At 46.4% G+C, this 15,335-nt stretch overlaps 1 protein-coding gene across 8 annotated transcripts in view; it reads right to left on the reverse strand.

Annotated features, from left to right (window-relative positions):
• The window catches only part of LOC104875337 (monocyte to macrophage differentiation factor 2), a 116,960-nt gene that overhangs the window by 15,851 nt on the left and 85,774 nt on the right, over positions 1 to 15,335 (reverse strand). For all 8 annotated transcript variants that reach the window (XM_019210463.2, XM_019210464.2, XM_019210466.2 and 5 more), the window contains 3 exons: positions 8,440 to 8,687; positions 7,112 to 7,741; positions 4,900 to 4,937 (listed from right to left, as the gene is read on the reverse strand). In XM_019210463.2, coding sequence (XP_019066008.1) covers positions 4,900 to 4,937; positions 7,112 to 7,741; positions 8,440 to 8,687 — 916 coding nt within the window. The remainder of the gene's footprint in view (positions 1 to 4,899; positions 4,938 to 7,111; positions 7,742 to 8,439; positions 8,688 to 15,335) is intronic.

Genomic DNA, 15,335 nt, shown 5'->3' on the forward strand with positions numbered 1-15,335 from the left:
CCCCCAGCACTGCAGCCAAACAGGGGCCACGGATAGCTGCACAGGAGTCCCCAGATGACTCAGTCAGACAAGAAAGACAACCTGTAATGCGGACTAAGACATAAGGATAAGAAAACAACACTGAGCAGCAAAAGCACTTGGGTAAGAGAGAAGAGGCAAATTATAAATCCAAACAAAAACAAAAGATGGCATGGGAAATAATGGCAAAGCTTGAGTAGTCATTAGGATATAAAGCAACAGCCAGGATGGGTGGGACCAAGCGCTCTGATCTATGTTCAGCAAGAAGGGAGTTAGTTGTAAGAATAACCCTGAATCCACGGGGTGGGGGGAGTCTCTAAAACCCATTTTGATAGGCAAAAAAAAGGACACAGGCAATAGGCATGGTAAACAGAAGCACAACACAGACAGTGAAAACATCTCCAATACACCAGTAAAGAAAAAACAAACAGGCCAAACTTTTCCATAAGCAGTTGAATAAACAATTACTTTTAAAAATAAAAGGACAGAAAAAATTTGAAAGTAAAGACTTAATGAAAAGAATTACCAGGCAATAAGTAAACAAATGAAGGGATGTGGTATCATCATGGGGTGGGGGTGGGGGGTAGATTTTAGGGCAATAAGAATTATAGGAAGAAAGGACAGGACCTTAAAAGAAACAGTTTGAAAGGACACTCCTAAGGCTATACAATCCTTACTGCAAAGTACTGACAAAAATAAAGCAAAGGGGATGAATTTTTAAAAGAAACTTACAAATCTACAATAAGGAATGACATGTTAACTTATTTTCTCCAAACAGGAGCTTAAACAGATTAAGAAAAAAAAGTTAATAGAGTTAAATAATAAACTTGATCTCATAAACATACTCTGAACTCTAGACAAAAAATAAACTAAGTATTCTCTGAAGTACAAATAGAATGCTCACAAAATTGATCACAAATTAGCTAGTAAAGGAATCTTAACAACAAAACCCTGAAATCTTACAAACCAAGTATTCCTATTAAAATGTAACAAAATGAAAAGTAAAAAAATATGGCTGCAGAAAACCACATGCATTGAGAAGTTCAAAAAACTTTCAAAACAATTCGTGAATGGGGCTGGGGATTTAGCTCAGTGGTGCTGCTACTCGCCTCACAAGTGGAAGGTCCCGTGTTCGATCCCTGGTACCGAAAAAACACACAAAAATCAAAAGAAACAATTCATGAATCAAAGAAGAAATTACAGTCGAAACTGTACAAACGTAAGGGAATACAGAGACTACTGGGAATATAAATTAAAAAGTAAACAAAAAAATAAAACTGGTTCTTTAAATCAGCTAATAGGCAAATCTTTAGGAAGGAGACTCAGAGATGACAGAAAAAGATAAAAGATAGAAACACAATAGGAATTAAATAGAGGTAATAAACTACAACTATATTGAGATGAAAAGCTATAAGAGAATATAACAATTTTATCTCAATAACTGAAACGATAGGTAATAGATGATTTTGTAGGAAAACAAAAATTATCAAAGTTAACAAAGAAGAAACAGAAAACTAAGTAAAGCCATAATCCTTAAAGAACTGACTCTGGTGCTCACAGCCTACTAGTGAGCCCTGAGGCCCAGGTCCCGGTCCCATGGGAGCTATGCAGGGGACTGAAGCACGTGTCCCCACGAGCCTGTCGGCAAACCAGACCAGGAGATACAGAAACATGCCAGGGGCGATCACAACATACAGCACATTAAACACAACATATTCACTACATACTGCCATGAGTCCCCCTCAAAATATCTTTTCAAACACTTATCCCATTGTTCTTGCCACTTTGTGAAGTAGTTTGAGAAATACTCTTTCCTCAGTGTCTTTACAAGGTGTGATTAAAAATGCAGTGCATGCTGCTATTGAATGCCATCCAAAGAAAAGGCAGGCTCCTAAAAACATGATGGTGAGTCCTCACCTTACTCACAGGATCTGGCACTGTGTGACTGTGGCTCTTCCCCAAAGCCGAAGTGACCTTGAAAGGGAAATGATTTGAATCGATTCAGGAGACGGAGGCAGCCAGGACAGTGCAACTGAAGACTTACAGAAGTGCTGCAGAAAACGGCCAGAACGATGAGACAAGTGCATTCAAACTGCGAGGAGGGTTCTGAAGGGAATTACTGTAATGGCCATGTGTCTTCACTGTAATACATTAAAGACCATGTTTTTGACCATACCTCACAGTCTCACAGACTAATTTCACCTGTGAATTCAGATGGGACGCTCTCAATTAAAACACCAGCAGCACGTATCACCACGCCAGAGGGAAACACAAATCGTTCAAAGCTATGAGGAGGTGTCACCTTTTGCCTACTGGGAAGGCTGTTCTCAAAACCACAGGGGAGCCCTGGGCTCAGATTTGGGACCACAATGAGCAAAGTCACACAGTAAGCTGTGTGGAAGTGTCTCAACAATTATACCTACAGCCAGTGGGCGTGGTGGGACAGCCGGTAATCCCAGGCCTCTGCAAGGCCGAGCAAGAGGACTGCAAGTTCAAGTCCAGCCTGGGCACCTTAGTGACTTAGTGGGATCCTGTCTCAAAATAAAAAATAAAGGCTGGGTATGTCACTCAGTGTCAATCCCCAGGATGGGAGGAGGAGGATACACAGCTACTGTAGGGTGTGGTAGTCCCACTCCTGGACATACCCGAAGGAAATGACATCAAAATGAGAACTCGACAACTGCACCACTAAGTTCACTGCAACCCCACTCACAACCACCCAGACTGAAACAAACCCTGGTGCCTATCAGTGACTGGACAGATAAAGAAAACACAGCACACATGGACAACAAACAGTACAGCAGTCAGCTACACAGAGGAATATCTGCCCTAAGCAACACCGAGGTGAGCTTGGAGGGGAACATGTCAGATAAACACATAGCCAGGTGTAGAAAGACAAGCACCACATGGCCTCATTGGGATGTGGAAGCTAAGTGTCAGGGTAGACTGGTGGGAACCAGGGCTGAAGCAGCTAATAAAGTCTACTTGAAGGAGCCACTGCCTGAGAGTGAGAACAATACTAACATCATATCCTCAGAAATTGCAGAGACATTGTTATCCTCATGAGTTGCAAATCACATTGGATCCGATTCGGTACACAACAAACATGTGGAATTTTATCTGTTGATAGCAGATCACACCTTTCCATACAGAGAAGTCAATCGCCACCCAGAGCTTCATCCAGGAACCCAGGACTTGGGGAGAGTCCCGGGAATAGACAACCCCAGATGCAGAGCAAAAGGGAAATTCCATGGTCATTTGCATGCATGCAATTAAAAAGAAACACAGAGACACAGTGGTCATGAGCCCAGGTGTGAGTTCCTGGTGACTGGTACAATCTGCCATTTCTGTTTTGGAAGTGATTCATTATTTTTAAAAGGAAAAGGGAAAAAAACCTTAATACTATGAGCCTGCATAAAAGCTGGAGACTAGGATGTGTTTAGGCCCTAACGATGAATGCTCAGCAAACTCAGTGAAAGTGGACAGCTGCCGAAGGGAAGGCCTGGCTCTTCCCGTTGGAGGAAGCTGGGTCCAGTGTTCAGCTTAAGCCACCCCTGCACAGGCGCCAGGACAGAAGCTTCCAGTCTTATGGTACCTGGGAGGAGGAGGAGGAGGGTTGGGTATGCTCCCACCACTGCACACCTCCTCAGTCCTAGAACTAGGGCTTTCCTGGCACAGGGCAGGGCAAGCATCCCTCGAAAAGCCCATACCCACACTGGTCCTGTCCCAACTCCTACTAAGTCCCCAAGCACAGAAACTCCACAGGACACAGACATCACCCTGCCCCTCCTGCCATCATCCTGCATTGGTGTCTTTTGATGCAAATGCTGCCTCCAGGGCTGGTTTCTGCAGAGCCCTGTCCCATCCTGCTAGGAGGCAGCATCTAGGTCCCCCATGCAGCCCAGGACCCCAGAGACCGTCACTCCCCAGAGACCGTGACTCCCACTCGATTTGTTAGCATTCAGATATTACTGCAGCTCCTGACACTGACAGGCACCTGGGAGCAGGAATCTGTGGGTGGGAGGTGTCCTGAGCTGGAGTCCACCTGTCAGTGGTGAGGATGGCAGGCCCCAGCCCAGTGTCCACCTGAGGCCTCCTCTCTAAGGGCCTGCGAACCTACTTTGGAAGGGGACAGTAATACCACTTCAGGAAGCCAGCATAAGTATACCACCTGATTCCAGTCTCTCCCTCCCTCCCTGGCAGCCACCTTAACCAGCCTGTGTCATCTGTGGTATGGCTCTTGGATGGGCCGTCTCACTGAGAACTACACACCTGGGTGTATGCACAGAGCTGTGCGACAGGGGCTTTGTGGGACTTTTCACCAGCCTTGTGAGGCTCTGAGACCTTGCACAAGTAGATGTGCACAGCTCACTGCCTCCCATGCTGCATTGTCCCCAGTGTAAACACTTGGCACTGCTGTCTTTACAAGCTACCCATGAAGGGTGATTCCCTCGGGGCCCACACAGCAGGCACATCTGCTAGATAATCCAGACAGCCCCGCCAGCTGCCCCAGGCAGAAGAAGGTAGAAAGGGCCTTTCCACGGGGACAGGTGTTGGTGAGAGAAACACTCTGCCCCAGAGCGGGGCCTTTCCTTGGGGGTAATGGGGCAGGGTGCAGGCCATTTCAACCTGGCCACCAGGGAGTGGGTCCAGGAAGACTTCCCAATGACGTTGCCCACATGGTCCTAAGGATGCTCTTCTAGGGGAAATTTCCCACCCAGAACTTGTGGGTGGGGAGAGAAGAGGGGAGTGGACTCAACAGACAGCAGCATGGAGTGAGACTGAGGGCTGACCTCCAGGAAACTGCAGGTCCCTAGGGACCAGGCTCCCTGGGAAGCCGGAACTCACAAAGAGGCGGAACAATGAGCTAGTCATACTTACAGTTGTGCCTGCTTCTCCGCTAGTTCTTTGGTTTTCTCCTACAATTATAAAGGAAAATAATATGAGAAAACAGAAGACTATATACAGGGATACATTCAGATATATCTCTATGAGAAATGCAACACACTGTCCACACAGCCCGAGCTCTGCAGTACTATTTATCCTAAGCTATGTTGGAAAGCAGATTTTCCAGGGACTTAACTATTTTCCCATCCATTCCTGACTGTGACCTGAGCATTTCCTGCAACAGAAGCAAGCCACAGCTTCGGAGGCTAATGTCACTCTCCACTGTTACACTTCATATTTACATATTTAAACAGCCATAGTAATAATAAGTAGAGGTATATATGATATGATTAGATATTTACACAACTATTTAAATTTCCCAACAAGGACTCAGGCGTAGCCATTGTTTTCTGTTCTATCAACCCTACTCAAGAAACTGTGCTTGCTTTGGTAGCAACCCAGAATCAGCTGAGTGGAACCTCAGTGGCTGCTGTTCTCCTACCTTGTTCCTATAAGATGCCATGCACATCACCCTCTCTGCTGGCCATATACAAGGAGACAGGGGAGTAAGGATCAGAGCTGTCCATGCTCAGGAAGCAAAGGGAGCAAGTGAAATTTATAGGGGCCCCCAGTGGGCAGCACTTTGGGGCATAGGAAGACCTTGACTCAGACACCTGTGTCCACAAGCTGAGGACTCAAATAAGCGGTTCCCATCAGGCAGCCTCAATTTCCAGGCCAATGACACAGGGCAGGGACCCGGGTGTGCAGAGGGAGCAAACAGGATGAGAACCAGATAAAATCTGCTCCTCCATCTGTCACCATGCTCCTCGGCAAATGACTTATGCCCTCCTGGCCTTGGCTTCCCGCTGTGACACAGGGCATGGCATCCACCCCATCAGGGTGGCTGTGAGAATTAATTAGACGCAAGAGCATCTAGCCATTCATCAGCGCTAGGCACAGAACACACCCAGGAAATGGAGATCATGATGTCAAAATTCACAACTTTTAACCATCAGGTAACTCTTGGTCACAGCAGCCACAAAGCAAGCAGTTCCCATGCTGCAGACCTGCCGGGCCCTGAGCAAGTGACTGAACAGTGGCCACACTATGGGGGACCCTATATCAAATAATCAGCTGGGAACCCCACAAGATATGGCTCAGATACCCCTAATGGCTATGATCATCCACACAAACCTTTGGAGGGGACAGCCAGTCTGGCTTTTGTTTTTAAAGTTTCAAACATTTTAAATGTGGTTTGAATATAAGAAATCGATCAGGTTCCTGTAAGGGTCTTTCTTCCCACCATGCCCAGGATGAATACAACCAAAATCAGTGAAGGTATCTGAGCATGTATGTGTGACAATGAGCCACCCTTGGGGTCCTGGGAATTGAGCTCCCAAGAGGACAAGAGTTGGCTGGGAGGTTGAGGCTGTGGGCTCCCTGGGCCCTACTCCAGCACTGGCCCAGCCCAAAAGGGTGGCACTGTAAGTGACTCCTCCCAGAACAAAGCCTGGGGATATCTGTGTGTATCTGGGGGAGAGACCAGACTCTTGTGGATGGAAGCCAGGTATGTTGTTCACTGTCCCACACTGTCCCAGACAGGTGCCACAAGGAGGAATTCTCTGCCCACAGATCCATGGTGCTCAGGCCAAGGGACCTGCTGGGTGCAGAGTATGTCACTGGACAAAGCCACCCAGGCCTGCACCCTCACCACTAGCTGGCAGGGCCCATAGTAGCAAAAGCTCAGCAGCAAAAAGCACAAGGTGCCATGCTTGTAAACAAGACCAGGGATTTAGTTAAGTAGTGCTGCGCCTGCCTTGAAAGTACAAGGTCCTGAGTTTGATCCCCGTATGAAGAAAACATAAAAAATAAAAAACCAAGGGCCTGAGAGAGCTCCCTGAATTGCCAGCTCCAGGACACCTCACTGGGGCATGTAGAGGCACCAGGCCGAGCGGGACTCAGAGGAGGGGTACAGGCCAGCATGCAGAAATGACGAGGACCCTGTAGGGCCAGAGCTCCGTGAAGGCGGCCTGCAGTGTCAAGCTACTAGGGCTGCCAGCTGGGAGGTGAACATGTGAGGAAGCCTGGCCCTGCACCCACTCTTGGATCACTGAGAAGGCAATGAGAGGAGTCAGACTTTGTGCGCACGTCAAGCAGACACAGCTGGTGGACCTGCTGCATGGGCCACACCAACTGCATCACTCACCCAGACTGTGTCACGGATTCTCCTGGCAACCTTGAGCAGCAGCCGCCCAAAGGTGCCAGGCTCAAAGTGCGTGGCTGAGTGCTGGATACAGAGGCACAGGAGGAAGGCGGGTGTCAGCTTGTAATCGTCGCCCCCTGGCTCAATCAGGGTCATGATCCTCTGTAGCAGCGTGTCCTCCACAACAGGCTCAAACTCCAGGAGCAGCCGCCGCCGCCGGGGTACAGGAGCCAGTGAGCAGGAGGCAGCATCACGGGCTCGGAGCGCAGCACCACATGTCCTGCAGCTCTGTGGTGGGCGCAGGTGGGCCAGGGCCGCAGCCGGCAGCAGTTGGGCCTGTGCAGGGTCCTTAAAGAGCAGCAGGTAGTAGAGGCCTAGGGAGAGCAGGTCACCGTGTCGCAGCACCACAGCACCCCGGCTCACTGTGGAGAAGTTGACAGCCACAGGTGCCCCGGCAATGGGCTCCAGCACCAGCCTGGCTGTGCCAGGGCTGCCATCTGGGGCCAGGCGCCGGCGGATGGTGCAGTGCAAGGGGAGGATGTCAGGGGCTACCAGGCTGATGCTCGGCTTGCTGGAGGGCGTGCGCTGGCCCACTGTGTGTCGTTCCCGGTTAAGCACATATACCAGGCTGTCCTAAAAGCAGAAGCACAACTCAGGGCGTGTGCTACCTCTGTGATACCACACAGGTGAGGACAAGATAGAATGGTTGTTACCCCATCTCTGCAGCTGGGACTCCTGTCTGAGGCCAACAGCAGCACTCACCCACATTCTACAGGCCTAGGTGAGGTCCAGCTCTGAGGTCACCCACATGGAGTGTACAGGCCTTGTCTTCAGCACCCAGCTACCACAGGTGTCTCCTGAGATTGGAGCCCAGCAGCCTTAGGAAAGTGCTCACTCAGTAGAGTGGGAAAGGATGAAGTGACAAGGAAACAAGGCTGGAGAGCAAATGACACAGCAGCACTGCCACACAGCAGGAGGTGGCTAAGACCAACTCCTTCAAGCCCAGGCACAAGACAGAATGGCAAGAAATGGCTCTGCGAGGTGGGGGCAGTGTGGTCTGGCACAGAAAAATGTTGCCACCAAGCAATGATTTGGCACCCACCATCACTAGGACAAAGAGCAGGCTGGCCCATCTCTTGCCTTGGGTACCTGCTGATGCCCTTTCCCAGAAGGCCTGAGAAGCAGTATGGAGAGGGGTGGAGAGCTTTCCACAAGGGTCTAGGGCCCAGGTCAATGCCCCTTCTCCTGCTGCCCCTGATTCACCCCCCCACATTTCCTCCCAGCCTCACAGGGGCACAATAGACCACATTCCTGGCCCTGGGGCAGCTCACATGTTGCTGGCTGTAGCCCTGCAGGAGCAGCAGGTGTGGGGCCTGGAACAGGGAGCAGCGCATGGTATCCCGTGGCGGCTCTTCAGGGTCTTGAGCAGCTTCAGGCAGGATGGTGCCTGGGCTCAGGCTGGTCTCGCTGACCGTGCGACGCAATAGGGGTGGAGGGGAGCTGCAGGCAGCACCTGGGGCCAGGCCTGGAGTTCCCTTGGCGCGGATCCGCTGCAGCCTCCGGGCCTGGGCATTTATCCCTGAAAGAGGATCAACACAGGTACAGGGTCAGAGGTCTGACCGCAGCCATCTCCGGGTCTTGCTAGACTCAAGTCTCACTAAGCCACCTCTGGCACCTGTCACTGCTCTGTCAAAGCAGGTCAGGAGAAAAAGGGGTCTGCCCACTGGCCACGCCTTTAAAAGGGAGGCAACACCTTGGCACAGCTGAGGCACCCCAGAAAAACTGCTTCCAGAGCAGCCACAGAGCAGGCAACCCACATATCACATCCTGTGATTCAGATAGGATCACACCTGCCCTACAGGAGCCCAATGACACACCTCAGCTTGCACCATGGCCCTGGGTACTAAGCCCACCAAACACTCTCCCCTCTGCAGCATTAGCCCCGCCCAGTCAACAATCTACCCTGTGTGCCAGGCTCAGACTTCCCAAACAAGGGTGTACTGACTAGATGAGATGGAGCCAATTGGTCACTGTCCTCCCTCACTTTAAAAGGAGGACCCAGTCAACTTACCACGTCACTGTGCTGGTCAGCTTCTGTGACAGCATAGCTGCCATCTCCAAAGACCGCCTTGGACACTGCCAAGCCAGAGCAGGCAACACGCCAATGCACACACACAAATGTAACCACACACAAACACACACATGCACACAAACACACACAAACACTGCACTGGACATGTACAACATTGAGACACACAAACATAAACACATGTACATACAGCAAGGAATAACGCACACCCCCAAAAAACCTTAAAAATCTCATGCTCACAAATGCAGGAAGCGCTCTCTAAACTGCTGTTGCTAGGAAGGCTGACAGACAGGATGGATGGAAGCTTGGAAACCATTCACTGCTTCCAGTTGACACCAGTGCTTTCTTCCCTGAATTCTCTGCCGAGTCCCCTCCACGCAGCCTTGTCTCCATCTGTGGCATCCTGTCCTCTAGCCATTCCAAACAAAACCAAAAGCCAGAAAGGAGGCCAATATGCAGCCAGGAGAGCTGCTTTACTGGAGCTAGAGCCTCGGCTGAGCTCTGCCCTTCCCTGCAGAAGGCCAAGCCGCCTGCGCATCTGCAGCCCGCAGGGGGCCGGGGCTGCAGGAGGAGCTGGTCGCCGCAGTCCCAGGCTGGAATGCTCCTGCAGCAGAAGCCCTGCAGCCACCTTGAGCCTGCTCTTCTAGGCAGGGACCACACTGGTCTCAGATGACTCCTTCCATGGCCTGCCTATAGGTCAGTGCTAAGGCCAATGGTGGGACCACTCCCAGGTCCCCTTCCTTGTTTTGGGTGGGCTCCTGTGACTAGGAGCTGAAGGGTGAGGCCTTTGCTCAGGACCATGGCAGCATCATCCACTGGCAACACCGGCCTGACCAGTGTGCCACAGGTAGCATGTACATCCATCTGACCTTGCCTCCCTCCTCCTCCTCTGTTATGGTTTATATCTAGATGTCCCACCAAAGCCTCATCACTCATAGATGTGGCTTCTGTGAAGTGGCTGGGTCATGGGTGTGTGACATTGGATTATGAGTGTGATACTGGATTAATCCACGGACTGGTTTAGCACAGTGCTGGCTATGGAAAATGGGAAGGGCCATCCTGGGTGTGAGTGCCACCAACCAATAAGCTTGTAGCCTGGGAAAGGGAAAGGAAGGCTCACTACTTCCTGCTTCCTGTCTGCCCTGCATGAACTATTTCTCCTCTGTCATGTCCCTCAGGCATGCTGCCCTGCCTTGAAGCCAGCCAACTCTGGGCTGAAACCTCTACAAGCTGTGAGCCAAAATAAACCTCTCCTCCTTCAACTTGTAGGTATTGGGTATTTTTTCCCAGCAACAAGGAGGTAACTAAGACATCCTCCCTTTCCCGCTGTGGGACAGCCAAGAGGACACACACCAGACCCTGCACCAGGATACCCCCACAGAACAGCCACACAAACAGCCCTTCCCAGGAGTACCAGGGTAAAGGATACAGACTCTGAGCAAAGGACAAGAGAGACACAAGGTCCACACCATGGTGTACAGGCTTAAAAGTACTGAGAGGCCAGGTCTTGGTTCATATGGAAGTACATAAAACACCCTTTTTCTTTTCCCTTTCTGTAGTACCAGGGGCTGAACCAGGATCCCATACACACCACACAAGCACTGTACCACTGAGTTATTTCTCCAGTCCTTCTTATTTTATTTTGAGACAGGATCTCAAAATTCTGGGCTGGTCTGAATTTATGATCCTTCTGCCTCAGCCTATTGAGTACGTGAGAGTATAGGTGTGTGCCACCATGCCCAGTGACACACTGGGAACCAGGTACCTCCCATCTGAGGACACAGCTAGGGACCTTGGCGGCTTCACCTCAAGGACTTACTTGCTCCCTGATATTTGCTAATGCATGCACCTAGGAGAAAAATGAACACTCTCTAAGATTCAAAAAACATAGTGCAGCCAGGACAGGCCTGAGAAGGCTCAACAGGCATCCTAAAGACAGTCCGACTTGGGAGGAAATGTCTGATTTGGAAGTTGAAAGGAAGACAGTAACAGCCCCAGAGTCCTGGACACTCCCCCTCGCCTCGCCGCCTGCCAAGGCCAAGGCTCCAAGGGGTGGCAGTCCTAATGGTCTCGGTTACCCACAGACACTTCTGGATGAAGGACAGGATGACACCATGGGCCACACAGCTCTTTCCTGCATCCCCTTCCTGTCACCTCTACAGAGCCTCTATGTGGACTGGAAGGTGGCAATGTTAATTTTGACAACAGCTGCTAACGGTTGCCAGAGCTGCCACTGTGACTCTGTTCTGGCTCAGACAGCCCTGGAAAGAAAAACAGTACTCTTCCTGTGTGTCAAAGTTCCTCCATAAAGTCAGCCTGCAGGCTTCCCCTCCGGCCCTGTTTTCTCTTCCCTCCCTGACTCTGGGAAACACATATAATATAATGCTAAAATAAACTCTCAGTAGCTGCTGCAAATCCCGAGGTCAAACTTGCCTTCAACAACTTTCTTTTTTGCTAGAATGCTCTCTTTTAAATTAGCAAAAGGGCTGTGCATAGTGGTGCATACCTGTAATCCCCTGCACACAGGGACTAAGGCAAGAGGATCGGAAGTTCCAGCCAAGTTTGAGCAAATCAGCAATTTGGCAAGACCATGCCCAAAATAAAAAAGGGCTGGGGAAGCAGCTCTGTACAAAGGCTCTGGGCTTAATCCCCAGTACCAGGGAAAAAAAGGCAAAGTCATGGAGCTCCACCAGTCAAGCAATCCATGGTGTGAAATCATCCAAAATGTACAAAACAGAAGTAAATATCTGAGGATAAGTGGTGAGCACCTCCTTTATTCTCAGCATTTCAAATTTAAATCCATTTCACTCTTAATTATAAACCCTAGGAAGGCACTTCAGCTGGATGGACACAGTAGCCCAGCTTCCTGCAACCAAAATGATCACTGGAATAAATTCTAAAGTTCTGAAGAAGACACACATGCAGGTCTTAATCAGTTGTTCTTCCTGGTATACCACGACTGAAATTGTCTAAGTGTTATAAATAATACTACAGGTCAGGGCCGGGGATTTGGCTCAGTGGTTCCACCACCTGCCTTTCAAGCACAAAGGCCCGAGTTCAAGCTCAGGTACCAAAAAAAAAAAAAAAAAAAAAAAAAAAAAAAAAAAAAAAAAAAAAAAAAAAAAAAAAAAAAAAAAAAAAAAAAAAAAAAGCAAAAGATAAAACAAAATAAAATACTACAGGCCAGTGCCAAAGAACCAGGGAGTAGGCCAAATAGGCAGGAACTTCTCAACCCCAATAAATTGAAGAGGCAGGATCTTGCAACAAATTCAAAATCCAAAAGCCAGCTACACCTGGAAGACATCACTGAGAAATAGTCATTTCCTAAGGTTTCTAAATACTAGCAATAAAGCAATCTACTATTAGAAATTTAAAAGCATCGACCCAGGGGTTAAATATTTTTTTAAAAAGAAAGAAAATGAAAAAAACACTTAAGCAAGATGCAATTCCAGACTTCCAATTTATCAGAGGCAAACCCAGGGGAAAATGAGTTGGAACAATTCAAAAGCCACCCACCTAGACTCTCTGAAGTCGTAACAGAGGAAGTAACAAAGCAGATGAATGAGGTTCTAGAAAAAAAATCACATCAGAAATAATTTCTCAGATAACTACAGAGATAGTGATGATAATGAAAGACATGCTCAGTGATCCTACAGCAAATACAGATTTAAAAAAATAGAGGATCTTTTTAAAATTACGGACAGCATGAAAATAGGAAAAAAAAGCAATTCATGAAACATTCAAACAGATATCGAGGAGATTAAAAATTCCACTGAAAGTATACTCAGCAGAATGAGCTAATGTGAGGACAGAATATTAGATATAGAAGACAGGATTGTAGTTAGCAATCATGAAAAGAAAAATTTCTTAAAAATAGCAAGGGACCATAAAAAATCAATCCAACAGCTGCTATATGGTGCAAAGAAGATTGCAGTCAATGAGACAAAAGGGGAGAGTGCAAACAACATTAAAAAAAACTTGTTCATAGAAGTAATGGCAGAAAACTTTCTAAGCATGGAAAAAGAATTTGACATACAATAAGTGAGGCATTTAGAAATCCAATTAGCCATGATAAAAAAATAATCAATACCAAAACATATAATAGTTAAGATTTCAGAGATTCAACACAAGAACAGAATATTAAAAGCTGTTAGAGAAAAGAAACAAACCACCTATAAAGGAAAGACCATCAGAATCACAGCAGACTTCTCAACACAAACCCTCAAGTCAAGGAGAGTTTGGAGTAAAATATTTCAAGCTCTTAAAGAAAACAACTTCTAGTGCAGATTGGTTTACCCCACAAAACTATCTATCAAAACTGAAAGAGAAATAAGATACTTCCATGACAAAACACTGAAGAAATTCAAGACCACCAACCAGCACTCCAAAATGATCCAAAGGCATTCTAGAAAGAGTTAACAAGGGCTACAACTCCATGAATCCCAAAAGAATGAATCCACCAGGCAAGGAAAGCAATCAGAACATGGGAAAAAGGGAATCAACAACAATAAAATAACATGACAAGCCTAAGTTAATACATATAAAGTTATAACCATCATTGTAAATGGTCTCAATCCACCAATCAAAAGAAACAGACTGGCAAAATGGACCAAGAAGCAAGAGCCAACAATATGCTTCATACAAGAAACACATGTGATTCAAAAAGAAATTCACAGACTAAAAGTCAAAGGATAGAAAAACAATACTCCATGGAAAAAAACAGGGGTAGCCATCCTATTTGCAGACAAAGTGGATTTCAAGCCAAGACTGATTAAAAAAGACAAAGAAGGCCACTATATCCTTGGAAAGGAAACAATCCAAAAGAATTAGATAGGGCTGGGGATTCAGCTCAGTGGTTCCGCTGCCTGCCTTGCAAGCACAAGGGCCAGTTTGATCCCTGGTACCAAAAAAAAAAAAAAAAAAAAAAAAAAAAAAAAAAAAAAAAAAAAAAAAAAAAAAAAAAAAAAAAAAAAAAAAAAAAAAAAAAAAAAAAAGTGGTAGATAACAAGCATAAATATATATGCATCAAATACCACTGTATCCAACTATATAAAACAAATATTAATGGACATGAAAAATCAAATAAACACATACAATTGTAATGGGGGACCCTCAATACCCCACTGTCACAAAGAAACAGCTCAACTAGAAAAAATCAGAACTGAACCAAACTTTTAAATAAATGGACTTAGTAGATTGTCTACAGAATGTTCCACCCCACAACAGAATACACATTCTTCTCAGCTGCACATAGGACGTTTTTCAAAATAGACCACATACTAGCTCACAGAACATGATTAAATAAATGCAAAAGAACTGAAATTATCCCATGCATATTATCAGACCACAGTGCAATGAAATTAGAAATTAATGGCAAGAGAAACCACAAAAACTTCATAAATACATGGAAATAAATAAATAACATCCTGAACAATCAATGGAAAACAGATGAAATTAAAAAATGAAATTAGACATTTTCTACAACTAAACAATAATGCCAGTACAACATACTTGAACTTATGGAACCCAGTGAAAATAGTCCTACAAGAGAAATATATAGCAATAAATCCCCATATCAGAAAAACAAAGCAAGATCAAATAATAACCTAATGTTAAACCTCAAGCTTGTAGAAAAAGAAAAGCAAGTCAAGCCCAAAGCTCATATGAGTGAGGAAATTACACAGATCAGAGCAGAAATTAATTCAATAAAGACTAAGAAAATAATACCAAAAAAATCAATGAATTGAAGAGTTGGTTCTTTGAAAGATTAAATAAAATTGACAAACCTTTAGCCAACCTTATAAAAAAAGGAAAGACCCAAATCCATTCCATTAGGAATGAAAAGGGTAAAATCACAACAGATCCTGCAGAAATGAACAGATTTCTAGATATGTGTAAATTACCAAAGCTGAATCAAGAAGATACAAAAATTCTAAATAAACGAGTATCACCCAATGAAATTGAAGATGTAATTAAAAACCTCCTAACAAAGAAAAGCCCAGGCCCTGATGGATTCACTGCTGAGTTCTATAAGAAATTTACAGACGACCTAATGCTGCTACTTCTCAAGCTCTTTGATGAAATTGAAAGGGAAGCTACCGCCAAATTCATTCCTGTAAGCTAGTATTACCTTGATAT

The sequence above is a fragment of the Fukomys damarensis genome, unplaced genomic scaffold (assembly GCF_012274545.1).
Source record: "Fukomys damarensis isolate Sample0158 unplaced genomic scaffold, DMR_v1.0_HiC HiC_scaffold_17, whole genome shotgun sequence".
NCBI lineage: Eukaryota > Metazoa > Chordata > Mammalia > Rodentia > Bathyergidae > Fukomys > Fukomys damarensis.